Source organism: Xenopus laevis, chromosome 5L (genome assembly GCF_017654675.1).
Source record: "Xenopus laevis strain J_2021 chromosome 5L, Xenopus_laevis_v10.1, whole genome shotgun sequence".
Classification (NCBI taxonomy): Eukaryota; Metazoa; Chordata; class Amphibia; order Anura; family Pipidae; genus Xenopus; species Xenopus laevis.
The window spans coordinates 126,769,254-126,790,583 of NC_054379.1; the positions used below are offsets into that span (position 1 = coordinate 126,769,254).

General features: G+C 39.7%; 1 protein-coding gene across 1 annotated transcript in view; it reads right to left on the bottom strand.

The window, feature by feature from the left end:
- Positions 1–19,961, bottom strand: part of rnf13.L (ring finger protein 13 L homeolog) — a 49,675-nt gene extending 29,714 nt beyond the window's left edge. Inside the window, 3 exon segments of the mRNA NM_001090240.1 lie at positions 679–759; positions 2,142–2,274; positions 19,731–19,961. Of these exon segments, the coding sequence (NP_001083709.1) occupies positions 679–759; positions 2,142–2,252 (192 nt within the window). The 5' untranslated portion in view covers positions 2,253–2,274; positions 19,731–19,961.
- Between the last annotated feature and the right edge of the window lie 1,369 nt (positions 19,962–21,330).

A 21,330-nucleotide genomic window follows, 5' to 3' on the forward strand; every position in this document is an offset into this window, starting at 1 on the left:
AATGCCATTCCTGGAAAGGCTAATGTACTAAGATCTATATGATGATTTTATATACCATGTCATAAACATGAAATACCACATCTGCTATTGCTTATGTCCTGTGCACAACTGAAACCACAAAGTCTGTGTTGGGAGGAAAAGTCAAACCTTATTTGTGATTTGTCCTTCAGGAAATGCTTTGTTAGGCTTCGCTTTCTGCAGTTATTGATAACCAGGAAAGGCTGTACAGCTAAAGTCACATTTTTTTAGCACATTAAACGTGAGATTTGTTCAGTGTATAAACAAATAGCATATGTCATAAGTGAGCTAAATTAAATTAACTCAACCATGGCTCCTTCAATGTAATGACTATGTGCAAACAGCATAAAATACAATAATTATGCATGCGGGGGCGTATTTTGGCAAATAAAATTTGCTTTTTGGCAATAAAAAAATTAGTTTTTAGCTGGCAGTATCAGTATGATGCTGCTAGATGTGGATTTTTTAACTTTTAAATTGTTGGGGTATCATTTTGCTCCCGGTTGATGTATTTAAGTTTCGGTTACAGAGATCATGGGGACAAACCTATTTACTTTGCACATTTAGAAATGTGACCCTCTGGGTTAAAAGACACAGAACAGAATCAACGTCATTTACATCCAATGCAATAATTTGATTATAAAAGCAATTTCATTGTACCTTTAAGCCATCACCAGGGAGTCTATATCCAAAACGAGCTGGTAGGTCATCAAATGTCCGAGACACATTGTCAGATGCATACTACAAAAGGAAAAAAATTATATATTGAGGCGCATATACTGTTAATCTTTGCATAAGCGTACACTGCATAATATTAACACATACAGATTTACCCATCTACTTGCAGTGCAGATGTTATATTGATAACGGTGGCCATACACAGGCAAGATGCCGATTCGGGTCCTTTAGACATGGAAGCTTATCGGTGTATGGGGCCCTCTGACAGGTCTCCCCGATCAATATCTAGCCAAAAATCAGCCAGATCTTGATTGGGGAGGCTTGGTTTTTTTTCGGATCAAGGACCGCATCGACTTGTTGATGTGGTCCTCTCTCCAACTTTTCGTATCCCCTTCATTGTTGGCCTTAGAGACAAACAATTGCATTGCTATGATATCGCCCACCCAAGGTGGGCATGTCGGAGGGAAGATTTGCTCATTTGGTGACTTAAGGCAAGGTTTCACCTTAAATCGGAACTCTGTCTTCCAAACCAAAATTTGATAAAGAGGCCCACATAACACAGAAACCCCCAATATATCCATCACAGTTAACTATTTCTTCAAAAAGTATGAATAAATGCCATTGTCTATGCTGAAATCCAGCTGTTTAACAGTTCTTCTCTTTCTGCATCATTTGAAATCCTGGCAGGGAAGGAGGGACTAAACACTGATGGTACAAATTGTAACAACTACTCCACAGCTTACAGACAGCATGCAGGAACTACATAACCCACAATGCATTGCACTGTGATGTTCCTTTCCTTATTGAAATCATGTGTGCAGGGAATTGTGGGGTTTGGAGGATGCAGGCTGAGGACAGCTGGCTGTTGATACTAACCAACAGCAGTCAACCAGCTCAGCAAAGTAGTCAGAGATTACATACATATGCATATTTTTTAAATGATGTATATTGCAAAGTTGCTTGAAATTATGTTTACTTTTCAAAAAGCTTAAGTTATGTTTTTGTGGAGTTCCCCTTTAAGGGCTGAATTCCAGGCTTGATAGCCTATAGATCAGACCAACCTACACAAAAAAAAGTGGCACTTCCTTAGGAATTTGCAAAGCTTCCTTCTCAAAGTCTTACATTATTATTTAGGCTGGCCAGCTGGAGGCTCAAGGATTGTATGTGGCCCTCCATGATGATATTTTAAATTCCCCCCCACTGACTTCTTTGGATGACCTAATTCTGGACATCACTGATCTACAAGCTGAAGTTGTATGTTTTGCTTATTTCCTGTAACCGGTTTAATATCACAGCCAATTCTCTGGCTTAAGCAAATACCATTTGGTGTTTTTACAACGGCATTACCCCTTCAGACAATATTGTTAGAGCAAAAATGTCATAGTACAATGTTAATTGCAGGAAATGCATTACAAATAAAGGAAATTGTATGTTGTTGTACTTACCGCTGTGACATCTGCTTGTACGGGCACTAGATGCAGCACACCTAAAGCATAGAAAGCCAGTAGGTTGCAAAATGGTTTCATCAAGGCAAAGCACATCTTGAACGTTACCATTATACCAGTAACATTAAAACACCTGAAATTATAAGAAAGACAGGCGAAATGTATTATTCAAATGTGGAGCATTTCCATTGCCCCCACACAAGGTGCTTCTACCAATAGAAAAGGTGTATTTGCCAGTCAATAAAACTATGAATAGAAAAAGAAAAGGTCACCCTTTCATATTGAAGAAAATATTCATTACCATAATATGAAAGAGAAATTGTACTTACAATTTCATAATTAAAGTGCACAGATCAGGTAGACGTTAGATCATAAGAAACAAAGAAGTTGGTCCTTCTAACCCACAAAATGCACTGATTTTGTTTTTATTATTATTATTTTATATCATCGCTCTGAGCATCTCTACATTTCAATAGGGATGCACCGAATTCAGGATTCGATTTTGGATTTGTTTTTTTCAGCAGGATTCGGTCAAATCCTCCTGCCTGGCTGAAGCGAATCCTAATTTGAATATGCAAATTAGGAATGGGGAGGGAAATTGGGTGAATTTTTGTCACAAAACAAGGAAGTAAAAAATGTTTTCCCCTTCCCACCCCTAATTTGCATATGCAAATTAGGTTTCTGATTTTGTTCGGTATTCGGCCGAATCTTTGCAAAGGATTCGGGGTTTTGGCCAAATAGAAAATAGTGGATTCAGTGCATCCCTACATTTCAAATGGATATCTTAGAAGCCTTATACTGGTATACCTCTCTGGTGAATGGTGTCTATGAGATCTGTTCACTAATTCACTTGATATTCTATAAGCAATTGACTTTAATTGAAACGGTTACAATACTGTTTGGCCACGGGGGGGGGGGGGGGGGGAGAGGTGGCCAGCCAGGTTGCCTAGAGCCGGCATTATAAATATAATCCAGATTCTCAATTCAGATGCTTAAATATAGATTTTTGTACTTGATTACTGTGTGTAGCTGTATTTATAGATTATGCCACTGTATAGCTCCATGCCATTACGTTGTACTGTTTACCGGTAGATTATCTTTAGATTTACGTTGGCTGCAAATGATTAAAGTACTACACTATATAATCCAGAGCAAATGAAAGCCCTCGACTGATGTTGCATTTACTCCTTGTATCCTACTGAAAGCTGAAATGGAACTACCAGCCAAAAGAGAACCAATTCCGTTTTAAGATTAAGTCGGCAGTTTATTGCTCAGTGTATGGGGCCCTCGAACTGGCTTCGTTGATTAATATCTGGCTGAAAGTCAGCCAGATGTCAATCAGCCGGCCTTGGTTTGTTGATTTGGTCCTCAATCCCACCACTCGTTTTCCCCTTGTTATGATCCGATCTTTGGGCCCTAGGGCTCATGATCGGATCAGTGAGATATCGCCCACCTCAAGGTGGGAATATTGGGGAGAGATCCGCCTCCATATGTGAGGCCAACTTTATTCACATTAAGGTTTCCATGGCAAGCAAATGCACTACAGAGTTTGTAATACCGGTACATGCAATGTATTAAGTCTTAAGATGAATGGAAATGATTACTCTTTTTTAAAAAAAAAAAATACTAGCTAGAAGTGAATATGTAGCGGAATAGTAGCAAAGTGTCCCACTCAGTTCCTTGTCTCCAGGACAAACTACCCTTAATCAGCCTCTCACCTCTTCCCCCTCCAATCTGCCTTAAACCATGCTGAGAGAAATCTCCTGCTCTTACTAAAGGAAAAACATATTCCTCCTCTCTTAAAATCATGACCTACAAAAAAACCTACTGATAACTGTTAAGGGCCTTCACCTCTCAGCACCTCACATCTCTCTACCAGGGTCTCCATATGTTCCTCTAAGTCCACTGTTTTTTTTCACACCACCGACTCCCTCCTCAAGATTCAAACCATTATCTTTTTCAGTTCTCCCTTAGCCTCTTCAAAACAGAAAGCAAATCTTAGCTCTTAATGTGGCCATAAATTATAAGATTGGTGGCCAAATGAGTGGGTCTTTTCCCCAATTTGCCCACCAAAGAGTGAAAGATATCGGGCTAATTCAATCGTTTGGCCCTACAGTCAAACAATCGGATTACAATGATGGACATACCAGTCTACAGAATGAGGACTGCATCAACTAGCCAATGTGGTCCTTGATCAGACTGAGCTTGATTTTGGGCCAGATATCTGTCTGGGAGGCCTGTTTGAGTGCCCCATACAACGACAGATAATCTGTCGAATCGATGAAGGACCTGAATCGGCAGTTTAAATCAATGATTTTCGGTGAGTTTCGATATAAAATTCGACCAATTTTTCCCACAGAAAACTCGATCAATTAATGTTTTCGGGTACTTCTCCTCGAATTCACTGATTCACGTTTTTTCTTAAAGGGGACCGGTCACCTTCACATAAAAAGCTGTGCGATAAAAGTTTTTAATGAAGCAAACATATTTCCTAATTTGTTTAGGGAAATGAATGACTGTGCTATATGTGATTCATCTACAGAACTTTGCAGTAAAACAAGGAAAAGCAAATTTCCTTCACAGGATTTCTCACAGCTTGATTTTGTTCATTAGCAGTTCCAATGGATGAGCTACTGTAGAGGATTGGCCAGTTTATGACAACGGCCAACCTCAGACACAGGGGTTTCTTGGATTTGGCCGAGTACATGGGGCAGATTTTGCCAAAAACTGCCGGTTGTGACCAAAACTGACAGGCAGATTTCATTAGCCTTAGTTACAGGATAACACTTCACAAGGTCAATGTCGCTAAAAGTGAAAGCAAAGGATTCCTGGTTTATTTATACCACGAAAGCTTCTTAGAAATTAGCAAATGCCTGTTCAATTACTAAATCAGCTTTTCTATGAATGCAACGCACTAAAGTACTTAATTTTGTAAGTTGCATTAAATGGTAAGATCAATGCTCTTCTGACCAATTAATCAGCAGACACGACTGATGTGCTGCCTAGGCATTGTGTAGTAGTATAAAAGAAATAAAAGGCTACAGCTAATCATTTTGGCATGGAAACTTGTAAATGAGTAATACTCACACAGCACTGGCTTCCTGTATATTCACTCATGAGCAAAAATATTGGCACCGTCAAACTTTTGAAAATTACTCTTAAATTTGCCAGCTACTACGCAATAGCCAGGTTTCCATAGTTCTTTATTTCACGGTTAAGATTACATAATGTCGTTATTCCAACCTGAAGAAACGTGAAAAACCAAATGACATTCTTTTGATAGAATAGCTGAAATAAGGCGCTTCCAATAACCATTAATAAGCTTTCAACAACTCTTGCAGTCTGGACCACTGTTCTTTTGCAACCGGCTCTATAATTTCCACACTTAAATGTGCCTTCTGGCAACTGTGGGTTTTCACATTTCTGTGCTGAGTGCGGAGTGGGATCTGGACCCATTGCTGGCTGCTCCAGAGTTTTGAGTTTAAGGGCAGGTGGCAGTACAGTAGTGCTTTGTCAAGAGTCAATATCCCATGGCTCCAGCATGTCACATGTAACACTTGCTTACAGAACAAAGACGTTTCTTTGCAACGTTTCAGCCAGTTTTGTTTTTCAGGGAAAAAAAAAAAAACGGCACTGACCCAGGGAACATTTTAAAGAGCTGCCATGTGGCATCTTTGCTCTCTCTCAGATGTCCCTTGCTTTGGAACTGCAAGGTGACTAATACATATAAACCAGGGCTACTTTCACTATACATAGTAAGTTAGGTTGAAAAAAGACACACATCCATCAAGTTCAACCTTAAGTCTATATAAAACCTGCCTAACTGCTAGTTGATCCAGAGGAAGGCAAAAAAAACCCAAATCCTCTCCAAAAATTCCTTCAAACTCCAAGATGGCAAATGGACTAGTCCCTGGAACAACTTGTACTATGAGCTATCTTCCATAACCCTGTATTCCCTCACTTGCTAAAAAAAAGCTATCCAACCCCTTCTTAATGTGATCTAATGTATCAGCCAGTACAAGTGGTCAGGAAGAGGATTCCACAACTTCACTGTAAAAAAAATCCTTTCCAAATATTTCAAAGGAACCTCCTTTCTTTTAATCGTAATGGGTGCCCTCATGTGGAATGACCTTCTGATAAATAGAGAGATATCTTGACTTTTTTCCTTAGCTGTCCAGGGCAAGAGCATGTGCAATTTATTAAAATCAAAAATTGGCCCATGCACAGTACATGTATGGAACCTATTATCCAGAATGCTCGGGACCTGGGGTTTTCCGGGTAATGGTTCTTTCTGTAATTTAGATCTTCATACCTTAAGTCTACTAGAAAATCATGTAAACATGAAATAAACCCAATAGGGTGGTTTTGCTTCCAATAAGGATTAATTACATCTTAGTTTGGATCAAGTACAATGTACTGTTTTATTATTACAGAAGAAAAGGTTTTGTTTTTTTTAAAGTGGGTTATTTGGATAAAATGGACTCTATGGGAGATGGTCTTTCTGTAATTCAGAGCTTTCTGGATAACGGATCCTAGACAGCCTCAAGGGATTCCTGGGAAACCAGTCAAGATGGTAGCAAAGCCCCATTAACCCGAGCCAGTGGGTTTTAGAAAGAAGAGCATCAGCCAGGGGTAAAAAAAAAAAAAAATACACAACTAGGTTCACTAGTGGAGGGGGGGGGGTCTACAGAATTGTCACCCCAAATGAATTTCACTTTCATTGTCCTTTAAGGGCTCAGGATATTATGAACAGAGTGGAAATTACCAGTCTTGACTTAGGCATTCTACATAAACAAAAGTCCAATATATATATATATATATATATCTCTATCTATCTATCTATATATATATATGCTTATATGGGATGCTGCTGTAACTGCACTTTATTGCACTTTTTTGAGCAAATAAACCAGCTCCCATCTATATGTGTGACTAGGCAGCAAAGGGATGTACTATGCTCACAGCAAAAGAATCCCACAAACTTTACAAACTGCATATAAGAACAGCAGTGGAGGAGAAGATATAAGCATATACATGCATTGACAGTTTCCACAAACAGCCAGTAATTAAGGTATGATCATATGCAAAATCCACAGTGAAACCTCAATTTTACATACACCGATTTTACGTTTTCTCGCAATTTACACTTTTTTTCTGTGGTTCCACCAATGTACAATTCATAATGAATTTCTCTGATTTTACACCAGTTTTTCTGGTCCCCTGAAAAAAGTAAAATGGAGGTTCTACTATATATAAAATTTAATGACCTGACTTTCACGAGATAAAATAAATGGATTAAGCCAGTGATCCCCAACCAGTAGCTCGTGAGCAACCTGTTGCTCTCCAACCCCTTGGATGGTGCTCTCAGTGTCCTCAAAGGGGGGGGGGGGGGCTTATTTTTGAATTCCAGGCTTGGAAGCGAGTTTTAATGGCATAAAAAATAAGTGCCAAGTAGAGCCTCAAGTAAGCTGACAGCTATCAATAGCCAATCACAACCCTTATTTGGCACCTAAAGGGAGTTTTTCATGCTTGTGTTGCTCCCCAACTCTTTTGACATTTGAATGTGGCTCATGGGTAAAAAAGGTTGGGGACCCCTGGATTAAGCAAGGTCAATTAAAGCAATGAAACACTAGACAAAACCATCATTATTTAATACAAGCAGAACACATTAAACGATTCTTTATAAGGCTTATTAAAATCTAAAATGCTATAAGGATTATTGCTTAAAGCTATTTTGTTTGCTGAATAGTGGAACGAAGCTGATGTTTAAAACAGTAATGTCACATGAGTTTATGGAGAATTCAAGCATTTGCCTTCAAATGTTTTCCAGGTTTCTTTCAGCAATGCAGCATTTCAATTGGCCTCATTCGAAGGAAAAAAGGTCCCATAAAAACAAAGGCAGCCATTGAGGCCTTCAACAACATAGAGAAATTATTTCACAGACTAATTTGCCTTTTGGCTGTGACTCGCAGATACTGAATACATGCATGGCAGGATTAAGACCAAGTTCCACGCCATATCAACATTAACCAATATAAAGTAAATAAACAGAAATCACATTAAATATGATTGGTAAACTCTGCCCAAACTCAGTGGTAGCAGAACTTCCCTTACACACATATTACTAATTTCCAATTTCTTTAAGGGTGATGGCACATGGGGTGAATTGTCAACCAGAGGAAATCTGCGCTACCGCGGGTGACATATAGCCTGACACACCTTCACAGCCAGAACAATGAAGATCACTGTGGGTAAAACATCAGTCAGGTTATCACAAATGTTTCCTTGGTGTTAGGATTGTTATCCCAAACCCAGAACATACCCCAAGGTCCCGGTCACGGATCAGTCTTTCGCCTTTAACAGCCACCTTTCACTTTGGGAGGAGCCCCCTGCTACTCGGGTGCCACCAGGTCTTAGCCTGAGAGGACCAGGGGGAGAGTCCTGGGCAGGCAAAGGAACCATTCGTTGTTTAGGAATGGAGAACAATAAGCATAGTCGGGGTCACAAGCCAGGTCAAAAACCAAACAGGAGAGACAGTACAGATGCAGTAAGCTAGAGAGTAGTCGGGGTCACAGGCCGGGACAAGACACACCAATATCGCAGTACCAGGGCAAAATCCAAGACAGTAGTCAAAATGGGCAAGACACGACGAAACCAGGAACAGACAGGATCAATAACAACTTAATACACCAGAAGAAAGCACCCAGGAACGACATTTATGTTAGGAACTGTACAATTGACCCCTACGCCTTTAAATATTTGAACTTCTCGCCAATGTGCTATGACGTCACAGTGCGCACGCTAAACCCGAGAGTGGGCGGTGCACGCCTCAGATGAACAGAAGAACAGTGCCCATCGGCGCGCAGGGAACTAAGTCTGTGGGCATGCCCGCGACCGGCGGGCGTCCCTGCCACCCCGCTAGACCACCAGGGTGAGTTCTTACACTTGGAACGAAACTCTGCACAATTACCGGATTGATCTGTTTTACCTGTGAAGGTATTTCAGACAATTAGACACCCATGGGTAGTGCAGATTTCACCCAAAATCTGTTGGTATGCTCTACATCATTGGGTCTCCAATGATGTTTGTCTACCACTCAATGGAGGCTTTTATTCAAATTTGGGTGGATTTAATATGACAAATTGCATATAATAATTTATTCCAATAATTTTTCAGTTATTTATCGCTATTCTAGGAAACAAATTACCTGCTTAGGCTGCTCGGGGGTGATATCACTCAAACTTGCAGTACAGGAGTAAAGAGTGACTGAAATTTATCAGAGCACAAGTCACATGAGTGGGGGCACCTAGAAAACTAAATTACTCTGCAAATAATTCACGCTACAATATAAAATGTAATTCCTGAACCAGCAAGTGTATTTTTTTGTTGTAATATTGGCGAGTAGGCAGCCATCTTAGGTCATTTTGCCTGGTCATGTGCTTTCAGAAAGAGCCAGCACATTAGGATGGAACTGCTTTCGGACAGGCTGTTGTTTCTCCTACTCAATGTAACTGAGTGTGACTCAATGGGACCTGGATTTTACTATTGAGTACTGTTCTTAGATCTACCAGGCAGCTGTCATCTAGTGTTAGGGAACTGCTAACCCTCCCATTGTTGTTGTTAGGCTGCTGGGGGGGGGGGGTGTGATATCACTCCAACTTGCAGTAAAGAGTGACTGAAGTTTATCAGAGCACAAGTCACATGAATTGGCGCAGCTGGGAAACTGATTTCAGATTTCAAAATTAAATATAAAAGTCAGTTTGCTCTTTTGAGAAACAGATTTTAGTGCAGAAGTCTGCTGGAGCAGCACTATTAACTGATGTGTTTTGAAAAAAAAAAACCTGTTTTCCCATTACAGTATCCCTTTAAGGTACGGTGATCCAAATTCTGGCAAGAACCGTTAACCAGAAAAGCCCAGGTTCCAAGTATTCTGTATTATAGATCCTACACCCATGCTCCACACATTTTGTCTTAGTTCTTCCTTGTGTGGCTGACCCCACTGGTGAATTACAGTGTGTGCGACATACGCATCAAAGAACAGCATCTGATGCTTTACTGTTACATTCCAACAACATAGCCATCATAAGAAACAAACAATCTCATGAATCATGTGTCTACTGTATGGTCTGTTTATAGGCACAAAAAACATACAGAACATCACCAGGACTAGTATAAAAGAGCAATTGTATTCACTTGTCCTGAAGTTCTAATAAAGAAACTGAGCTACCTTGGTGTAAACAAGATAAATTCAGAGTTGTACAGACTGGGTATTACTCGATTCGAATTCGGCCGAATACGTACCTATTCATTTCGAAAACTTACCTATTCGGCCAAAAAAACCCTTTGACTTAATTTAGGTTTTTCAAATTCTAAATTTGACCCTTGATAAATATGCCCCTTAGTGTGGTGTAGACCGCAGCATTACATTTGAGATTACGCATGATTGCAAATTTAAAATTAACCCTCCCTGCTGATCTGTAACCCCAGCAGTTAGAGGTAGAATATAGAAATGCTAAAAATTTCAACCACAAAATAAATAATGAAGACCAACTGAAAAATTGCATCTATAAGATAAAAGTTAAAATAAAGGTAAATATCCACTTTAAGTGAATCATGTGATTCAGAACCCTCGTGTGGTCTGTCCAGTTACCTATACAAATAGTTCTAAACAGAGTTTTCATTCTTCTTAACAGCACTAGACCAGTAAATAAAGTTAAATATGACAATGTAGCTATGGGTTACTGGATTACTGGTGACATTCTGATCCTTCTTCTTACACAGCTTATTTATTTTAATGAAATTGGCCCTTAGCAACAAGCAGAAGTATGTACAGTATATTGATTGATAAAGAAAATATTTCTAATGAATGCTAATGAATTGAACACTGGACTCAAAAAAAGTCAGTAAAATAAATAATAATGCTGCTCCACTGCTCTACATTTTAGGGTCAGATTTTTTTTTTAAGAGTTTTTTTTTTTTTTACTAATGCACAGTGCGTATAGAGGAGGGGGAGGCAATGGCAGGTAGTTTAGGGGGGCTTTTGGTACAGGGGGGCTTTTGGTACGGGGGGGCAGGTTAGTTCTCCTGACTAGTACTTTAGCCCCCCAGGCTGGGTTTGTCTTTGACTGAAGGTTTTTTTTTTTTTTGTTTTTTTTTTTTTTAATAGATCTCCAGTTCCCTATTTAAGGCTAACATAATTGGGGAATTACCCATTGTATGCCACCCACACTGCAACAAAAACCACCCAACTGACCTCTCCCATTAGGAAATGTATGTGAAGAAATCTTCCGACTAGCGCAGCATTTTGTACTTCTCTCATCAGCTCTAAGCAGTGCTAAGGATGTTTTAGCTATAGTGAAACAAGCCACAACGTCACTAATGATATTCAGTTTTGTTTGTTTTGCCAGTGCAGAGCAACAGTACATTATATTTTAATTACCTTGATACAATTCCAGTTTTTGGTGTTACTGCTCCTTTAAGTTCACTTTTAGTATTGAGCAATTCTTAGCAACTTTCCAATTGAGCTTCATTTTTTTTTCTATAGCTTTTGATTTCTTTTTTCCTGACTTTTTCCAGCTTTCAAAGGGGGTCACTGACCCCAGAAGCAGAAAAACTATTGCCCTGTGAGGCTACTATTTTATTGTTACTGCTATATTTTCTTACTTATCTCTCTATTCAGGCCTCTCCTATCCACATTCCAATATCTCACTCACGCCACTGCTTATCTGCCAGGTAATTTGGACCCTAGCAACTAGATAGCTGCTGGAATTTCAAACTGGAGACCTGCTGAACAAAAAGCTAAAGTCTTAACCACACATAATAAAAAATGAAGATCAATTGTAAATTGTGTCCGAATATCACTCTACATCATACTAAACGTTCATTTAATGGGGAACAACCCTGTTAAGTGTTTCATATTTCTAGCATAAAATACTAAATATGAACATTTGTAGCTTTAAAGGAGAAGGAAAGCTACCGAAAGCAGTTTATTGCCAATAGATTAGCCACAATAGTGCAAGCTATAACACTATATTTATTCTGCAGAATGCTTTACCATAACAGAGTAAACAGCTCTAGAAGCTCTCACTGTTTGTTTAGGATAGCAGCTGCCATATTAGCTTGGTGTGACATCACATCCTGCTTGAGTCTCTCCCTGCTCACCCATAGCTCTCGGCTCAGATTACAGCAGGGAGAGGAGGAGGAGGGAAAGGGAGGGGGAGAGAGGAGCAAACTGAGCATGCTGAAGCCCTAGCCCTGGAGATTTAAGCTGAAAGAAGGAAGTCTGATACAGAAGCCCATGTGTACACAATAGAGGGAAAGAAATACTGACTTTCTTTTGACAGAGGACTCAGAGCAGCATTACTTTGAGGGTTTACTGGTTTATTTATATAGACCTTTCTGATAAAGATTACTTAAAGGGGAAGGAAACCTAGTTGGCGCAAAACCCCACCCTCCCTCCTCCCCCCTGGCCTTCCCGTCCCGTCCCGGCTGGGCAAATGCCCCTAACTTGTTACTTACCCTTCTGCGCAGGTCCAGTCCAGGGAGTTCACAGACGACATCCTCTTCCACGCGATCTTCTTCCTGCTTTGAACGGCGTTTTGGCGCATGCGCAGTAGGAGCATTTCGCCGGTACGGATCTACTGCGCATGCGCCAAAAGTCACGATGTACTTTTGGCGCATGCGCAGTAGATCGTACCGGCGAAATGCTCCTACTGCGCATGCGCCGGTCAAAGCAGGAAGAAGATCGCGTGGAAGAAGATGTCGTCTGTGAACTCCCTGGACTGGACCTGCGCAGAAGGGTAAGTAACAAGTTAGGGGCATTTGCCCAGCGGGACGGGTGGGCCAGGGGGGGAGAGTGGGTAACACACGGGACGGGGGGAGGGTTTTTGCGCCAACTAGGTTTCCTTTCCCCTTTAAGTTTAGCCTTTCCTTCTCCTATACATAAAATAGGAAATGGAGGATCGAGAGGTTGTAAACACAGTAAATATACTGCAGTCAAACACATTTATACATTACACGTTGAATTCAGATGCACTTGACACAGGTGTCATTTTTTTAGGATTTTTTACAAGATCTCATAGCCAGGTTACCAAGGTGGTTGGGTTAGTAATGCTTATACAAGATTTTCTGTAAGTCAGTTTCTGTAAATTCTACCCTCCTGTCCTACCACAGAATGTGTTCACACCAGAGATTACATACAACTGAAATCCCCCGAACGTGGCCCTGGAAATAAACAATTTGATTTGCAAAAATATGATACTTATAATAACAAACATTGGTTTCAACCTGGTTATGAGATTATGTATTAGTTATGTACTCTACATGGTAGAGTGAATTATTTGCAGTGCAAACAATGTAATTTAGAAATAAAAACTACACAGTAAAAAATCATGATAGAATCCCTTTAAAGGAAAACTATACCCCAAAATGAATACTTAAGCAACAGTTTATATCCATTTAAGTGGCACATTAAAGAATCTTATCAAACTGGAATATATATTCAAGTAAATATTGCCCTTTTACATCTCTTGCCTTGAACCACCATTTCGTGATGGTCTATCTGTGATGGTCTGTGTGCTGACTCAAGAGATCACCTGACCAGAAATACTGCAGCTCTAACTGTAACAGGAAGAAGTGAGGAAGCAAAAGACACAACTCTGTCTGTTATAATTGGCTCAATTGAAATAAAAAGTTTAGTGTTTGGTATGTTTGTGTGCACCGTGAATCATATGATCCCAGGGGGCGGCCCTTATTTTTTTTAAATGGAAATTTTCTATTTAGGATTATTATATTTGAATTGCTTTAAATCGCTTTTATTTTTTGGTGTTACTGTTGCTTTAATCTTGTAACCAGGTGATTATGTAGTCATGTGGCTGTCTGGCTTCTATGCTCAGCAACACCCAACAACATAAAAAGCAGATACGGTATGTTTTGAGACTTCATTTTTGTAAGCTGTGTGTGTAACCGGCCAAAACACTTGAAACATTTTCTACATTATTTCAGTTCTGGAAATAGGAACAAATGGAAGACTGCACAACACAAATGTCACCAAGAAAACAACAAAAACCGGTTGTTTCAGATCTACATAACAGATAAATGTATGAAAGGTATTTTTCATTTTAGTAGAAAACCTTATCACCCTTGCCCGTGAAGTTTTCTTTTCTCATGTTTTCCAGTAGCAGCTCAGTAAACCTTGTTCAGGACTTTCTAAACTAGCAATTCCCAAATGCAGACACAGAGAACTTGGCTTTCCCCTTTCCACAGTGGTGGAACTCTAGAAGAATCTGATCCAGCATCCATGGGAGGGTCTGCCTCCTCTGTATAGGGGGCCAACAGGTGACCCCTGACACAAGAAATTGCAGGCCCCAATATTTAGAGAGGATGAGAGGTGACTGGGCCCAGAAAAACATTTTTTGGAAAGGGCCCCAAAGTTACACCACTGCCTGCACATTCCATGAAAAGCCCCTTTGTTTTTTGGGCCCAGTCAATCCAGTCAAATCAAGCACCAGGACCATTAAAGGATGTGTAGACATCAAAAAACTGAAGATTTTTCTTTACATTTAGTTTATATAGTGAATAAAGAACTCCCTCTTGTAGATACTATAAGTTACAGAGGAGTTTCATGTAAATATAAAAACACGAGGCAGAACTGTGGGTACGTTATTTATTATAATACACAAGTTTCAGTGAGTCATGTGACAGAAATGACATCAGAACTCACCATTTATAACTGATGACATCAGAACTCACCGTTTATAAGGATATAATTTACATGATAATCATGGCTTTTGTGTATTATACCTATATATCCAGCACCTACAAATAAACTATTTCCAAGCAACAAATGCTGTATTTTATATGGCTGATGGAAAGGAAGATAAGGCTAGTATCATTCGCATTTAGCACAGAAATCCACTCCAGGTATTTGCACCTAGGATGACACAGTGTATGTGAGTGGACAGAAGCCAGTTAACATATTTGAGTCAGTCCAGGCAAGCAAATCAGCAGTCTATATGTGAGGAGAATGCTCATCACACAAATAGCCTATTGATCTCTTTATGAAACCTAAGCTTATATTGCTCTATTCCTACACCCCAAACTTTTTGTAATCACTAACAGCAGCAATAAAAGCATTTATTTCAGTACAATCAGCTGTGCAGTTTTCTTTTGACTCCTGCCTTCCTTCACACCTAAGATTTTAAGACTTACAAGTAAACATTCCATTTTCTCTACTATATAATGAATGAAGTACCCCCTCTTGTAAAATATAAGGATATTATAAGTTACTGAAGAGTTCCATGTCAGCCATGGAACTCCAAGGTGACTTCTAATATCCTCATATTTTGCAACAGGGAGTACATTATTTAAAGTTTCAGTGAGTCATGTGACTCGTGTTTTTATACAGGTCATGGAACTCCGAGGTAACTTCTAATATCCTCATATTTTGCAATAAACTTTATTTATTATAATACACAAATTTCAGTGAGTCATGTGACAGAAATGACATCAGAACTCACCGTTTATAACCAATGACATCAGAACTCCCCGTTTATAAGGATATAATTTACAAGATATTCATGGTTTTTGTGTATTATAAGAATATAATACACAAAAGCCATGAATATCCTGTAAATTATATCCTTATAAACGGTGAGTAGTGATGTCATCAGTTATAAACAGTGAGTAGTGATGTCATTTCTGTCACATGACTCACTAAAATTTGTGTATTATAATAAATAAAGTACCCCCAGTTGTAAAATATGAGGATATTAGAAGTTACCTCGGAGTTCCATGACCTGTATAAAAACACTCGGCCTTCGGCCTCGTGTTTTTATATGGTCATGAAACTCCTCTGTGACTTATAATATCTTTATATTTTACAAGAGGGGGTACTTTATTCACTATATAATACACAAAAGCCATGAATAATGATGTAATTTGAGTAATGGTGAGTAATGTTGTAATAATTTCTTTCACATGACTCACTGAAACTTGTGTATTATAATAAATATATATTAGAAGTTACCTCGAGTTCCATGACCTGTATAAAAACACACGATGCAACAAGTGTAGTATTTCTGTTCAGACAAGGAGCAAAGACCACCTTCAGTAAAAAAAGATGAAGGCACATTTTGTCACCCACAGGAAAATGCACTCCCCATGGGCAACACAGCACCCAAAAGTACCCCTTCATTGAAAAGAATGGCAATTGCAGCGGGTAAAACATTTCAATCTCAAAGCTCAAGCCATCTAGCTGCTACAGCCTTAGCAAGGAAAATACTTGCCTAATTGTGGAAAGTTGCAAGGATGTGCACTGCCCACAATATTTGTTTGCTTGCAGTTACTGCATGTCAGGTCAGTAACACTCCAGTAATTTATCTGAAGTAGGTTCAAGTGTGCTGAACAAAACACTTTGCACTGATTTAAATACACATATACTTTATGTCTATGCCATTTGCTTCCCTGTTTATCTTGGTCTATGGTGTTGCATGGTAACTGCATACAGATTGATTTCCATGATTTTCAACTTTATATCAATTGTATTTAATACCTGGACTTAACTGTGCACCATTAAAATCACATATCGGGGTGACAGGGCATAACTTTATGCCGCGGTCACATATAACCACAGAATTCTAACAGTCACACAAAATCAGGCTGTGTGAGACCAACAGTTACAGCTGAAGAGAAGACCAAATGACAATGTGAGCAAATCCTAAAATTTGTTTAATTCAATATATATTTCAACTTATTTCCAACAATGAATGATCCATTTTATAACTCTTGAAAGACCAGGGAAAGGGACTCATCAGTTTCTCACTGGGAAGGAGTTATAGGTAAGGGATCTCTAGAAAGCTCAGAATTAAAGGAACGCTATATCCGGAAGACTTCATTTTCAGCAAATACATTACATTACATTTTAAAAATGTCTCTTCTCTATAATAATAATAATGCAGCACATGGTACTCGTTCCCAACTAAGATATCATTAATCAACATTAAAGACTAAAATATCCTATTGATTTTAATGTTTAAATAATTTTTAGCAGACTAAAAGTATGCTTGATACAAATTTTGGAAAGAACCCTAAGCTCCAGGTCCAGCATTCTGGATAATAGGTCTGATACCAGTATCATTATCTTCTTTTATGATTCAGTTACAAATACTTCTTCTGTCCAGAATAAATGCACATTTAGTTTGATTAGATATATAATCCAATTTTTTAACATACTGTGGCAGAATGCAAGTTCCATGTATTATGAACGTCATTGTCCTTTGTAAGCTTTGCTTTAATACCACTAGATATCCAATGTATTGGTGCTTTATAATACCAGAAGGTCATTCCATTTCACAGCTGGGTATATAGGGCAGCTGCTCTGTTTTAATCTTCTGTGTCCCCTGCATGCCACTAGAGGAGGGGGCTTTGTATACTTACTTGCAACATTCTACATTCTATTATAGTATGCATAGCATTACCAATGCTGAAATATAAAAAATATTTCTATTGAAACCCAAAACAATTAGAACAGGGATGTCCAAACGGAGACCCTCCATTTATTTTTTACTACTTCCAAGCCAGCCTGGACTGTAATTCAACAAGGTGGGCATATTGAGGAAAGGGGAGTTCTTGTCAGCTGGTGTGTATGCTGAATTTGCATTTCAAGGAGCAATGGCAAGTTGGAGAAGTGGATTCAAATATACAAAACAAAAGCAGCAAAGAAGAGTGAGAAAGGGAATAGCTGATAATAAAGAGAAATACAGCGGGAGGAGAGCCAAGAGAGAAAGAGAGAGAGAGAGAGAATGGGAGGGTAAGTTCCCTGTGAGGTAACCAGGAAGTATTTACAGCAAATGAGACTAAGATAATTAATGGCTCTTATATAAAGGTGTAAAACAATAGTTTCTGAGTAAGAATACTTTAATTCAAGAGTAATTTACTAGTCATCTGGGAATGAGTACTAATTATTACTTCATTATATGCCACTTATATCTTCAGAGCAATGCCTCATCTAAAGGGACTGGCTAGTGTAGTACTCCGACCACAATGGGCAGATCCTGTATGAGGGGCCAAACAAGTGCACGGCATTTTCATTGGTTCATAAGGCCTGAACAGCAGAAAGTAAAGAGGAGTTGTGTTTCCTCTTCCTTTACGTTCAGCAAAGCAACAGATAATTATGGTCAGAACAAATAATCCTCGCTGCACCAGGATCACAAGATTATCAGTTTTACCCAGGCGTTAGGTAGGGCAGTGTAGTCAAAATCCAAGCCAAATTAGGACATATATGGTCAAGCTTTAAATCACAGCAACTGTGAGCAGCACAAATAAAGTAAAGACTGTGCAAAGTGTCAGCTCATAAACACTAACAAACAAAGTGTCAGCTCATAAACACTAAGCCGAAAATACACTAGTGATGCCTTCGTCGCACTTCGCCAGGCAAAGTTTCGCCAGGGTGCCGCTAATTCAGTAAAATCCGAAGTTGCACTCAGGGAGGCCAAAGGTATCGAAATAACGCTAGCGATGCCTAATTTGCATACGGCGTCAAGTTAAAGTACAATGGACGTATATGTAGCAGCAAATACATTACACTACACAAGCCTGGGAAAGCTTCATAAAATAGAGTTGTTATTTTGCCCTATACATGTGCCCACTGTATAGTTTAGGTGTCATGTGTTAAAAATGTAGGGGAAAGGAGGGTACCCCCAAAAAAATTTCCAATCTTTTTCAGCCTATCACCCTTAAAAAAGTAAAAGTCGCGTTTTTTTGGGACGTTTTTTTGAAGCAAGTCCTATCTACTCTATTGCACTACGACTGGTCTGAGGTGGCGAAGGCAAGTCTGGCGCAAGAGGTAACGTTCAGTAAAATGCGCAAGTTAGTGAATTAGCGTAGTTATGTCCCTTGGCCATAGTGCAACTTCGCCTGGCATAAGGGTGCGAAATAGCGCTAGAGTAGGTCCACTTCACTAGCGAATCTACGCCAGCACCCGTTAGTAAATCGCCAAAATAACCAAATGATGTCACGCTGGCGAATTTGCGCTAGCGTTAGCCGCTTCGTGCTTTAGTAAATTTGCCCTTAAGTTGGAGAAACGTTGCTTAGTACTCCAGAGAAAAACTATATTAGACACTGTCATCCATCTGGGGAAATCTGTTTTATATCCACAGAAGAGAAAAATACTAAAGTTAATGGAAAGTTCAATGAGAGTTGATCAATGCATTCATATTGAGCTGCAACTTGAAAAAAAAGTGAATTGCGGACTTTCAGGTTGCAGTTGGCTTTCCAGAGAATACAGTGATACAGAACTTTTAAGACTGAGAGTGCAAAGGTATTCTCAGTGTTAATAATCCCACTAACCCCATCCCAGGCGCTAAATGATTACATTCTTATAATTAGTGACAAATATATTAAATGTACTCGCAATTGGTGCAGCAGCAGAGCCAACGTGTTTATTACTATTAATGTAAATACTGTAACTCCCACATAAGCTGCAGCCCTGGACTCTTGTCCCTACACAGAAACACCACCTGACTGTAATACCCCCTCCCTGGACACTACAATTACAATCATACAAACATTAGACTACATTATTATACGTACAGTGTGCCAGCCTGGAGTGAAGGAATAAGACTCGTTGGTATCTGTTCCCCCAGTTAAGTTACAGGAGCCTCTCAGAATACAGAAATGAACTCTCTGTGGTCTCTCCCATTCCCGGAACTGAGCTCGCTTTGATCTTCAGAGCTTGACACGCGCCCCAGTTCCTTCCAAACACTGAAATGAGACAGTAGCTTTCTATTTACAGGCCACACGCACTGAGTTTCTTCACGTTCCTCTCTCTCCGCTTCTGCCTGCAGCTCTCTCTCTCTCTGTCTGTGTCTCCCTGCTAGGCCTTCCTTCCTTCCTGCACAGCTCAAGGGGCGGAGACTTCTCCCCCTCCCCACACACAAATTCCCACTCCAGGAACAATACACTGACTGCAGCCAACGTTACTCCTCACAGAGTGAATAGTTCAGGGCTAGGGAATGATGTCCCCTACAGACACTTCATTAACACAGCTGGGAGACTATGTGCCTCGCCATTACTTTGCAAATGCTACTGCCATAAACATATCATATATATGTGATGTAGCAGGCTTCCTATAAACAGTGTGTATCTGTTTCAGCTGCCTGTATACATTATTGTTGTCCTTTATTGATAGAATAATAAAAGTTTTTTTGACTTTTACAGCGATTGTTTATTGCTCACAGCAGTCCCTTCTCCAGTGGAGCTTTCAATCTAAAGGTGGCCATACACGGGCAGATAATGCTGCCGATATCAGTCATTTAGACCAATTTGACAGCTAATCTGCCCGTGTATTATATCTGGACATGATATCGATCTGGAAGGTTTGATTTTTCAACCGACCGACCGACCCGTCGGAGGCGATTACGCTTGTCGTAATCCGATCGTTCAGCCATAGGGCCGAACGTTCAGATTACCCCCGATATAGCCCTGCCGTTAGTGGCATATCGGGGAAAAGATCTGCTCGTTTGGCGATTTCGCCAAACGATCGGATCTTATAGTATATAGCCACCTAAAGTTTCCAGACACAGCCCCACAACCTGGTCCAGACTAGGATACACAATATGCTCTGGCATTCCAAATACACAGAGGCCCAAGCATCCCCCCACCAGCCCAATAAATAGTGACTGTCTATGGCCACTTACAGCAGCCCCTCTGGCATTTGCCAGAACCCACAGATTGCCAGTCCAGGCCTGCCCACAACCCACTGGTCAAAAGCGGAGTTTGTTTTATTTTGTTTGGGGATGCTAAAGGTGGCCACACACAGGCTGACTTCAACTAACTCCAAATTATAAGAGCTGGAAATATATAAATAAATAAATTAGTTTTAGGTACTTTGTTTAATGGAATAAATGTTAAATAACATTGACTCCCTTTTGCTTTTCCCCCCAGATCTTAATTTCATAAACTTTGTGGAGAATTCTAATTCTAATAAGAGAAGAAAGCAGAAATTTGAGACATAAAGGATGAAAAGACAAAAGAATATATATCAAAGGGGGTTTGGGCTAGGGTTGGGGGTTTAAAATGAGTGTGACTTTTGCCAAAAATAGTATTTTATTGCATTGGATCCAATCATGAAAGCCCTCCATTCAGTTGCAACAAACTATCCCTCTAAGAAATCAAGTAGGGATGGTACACT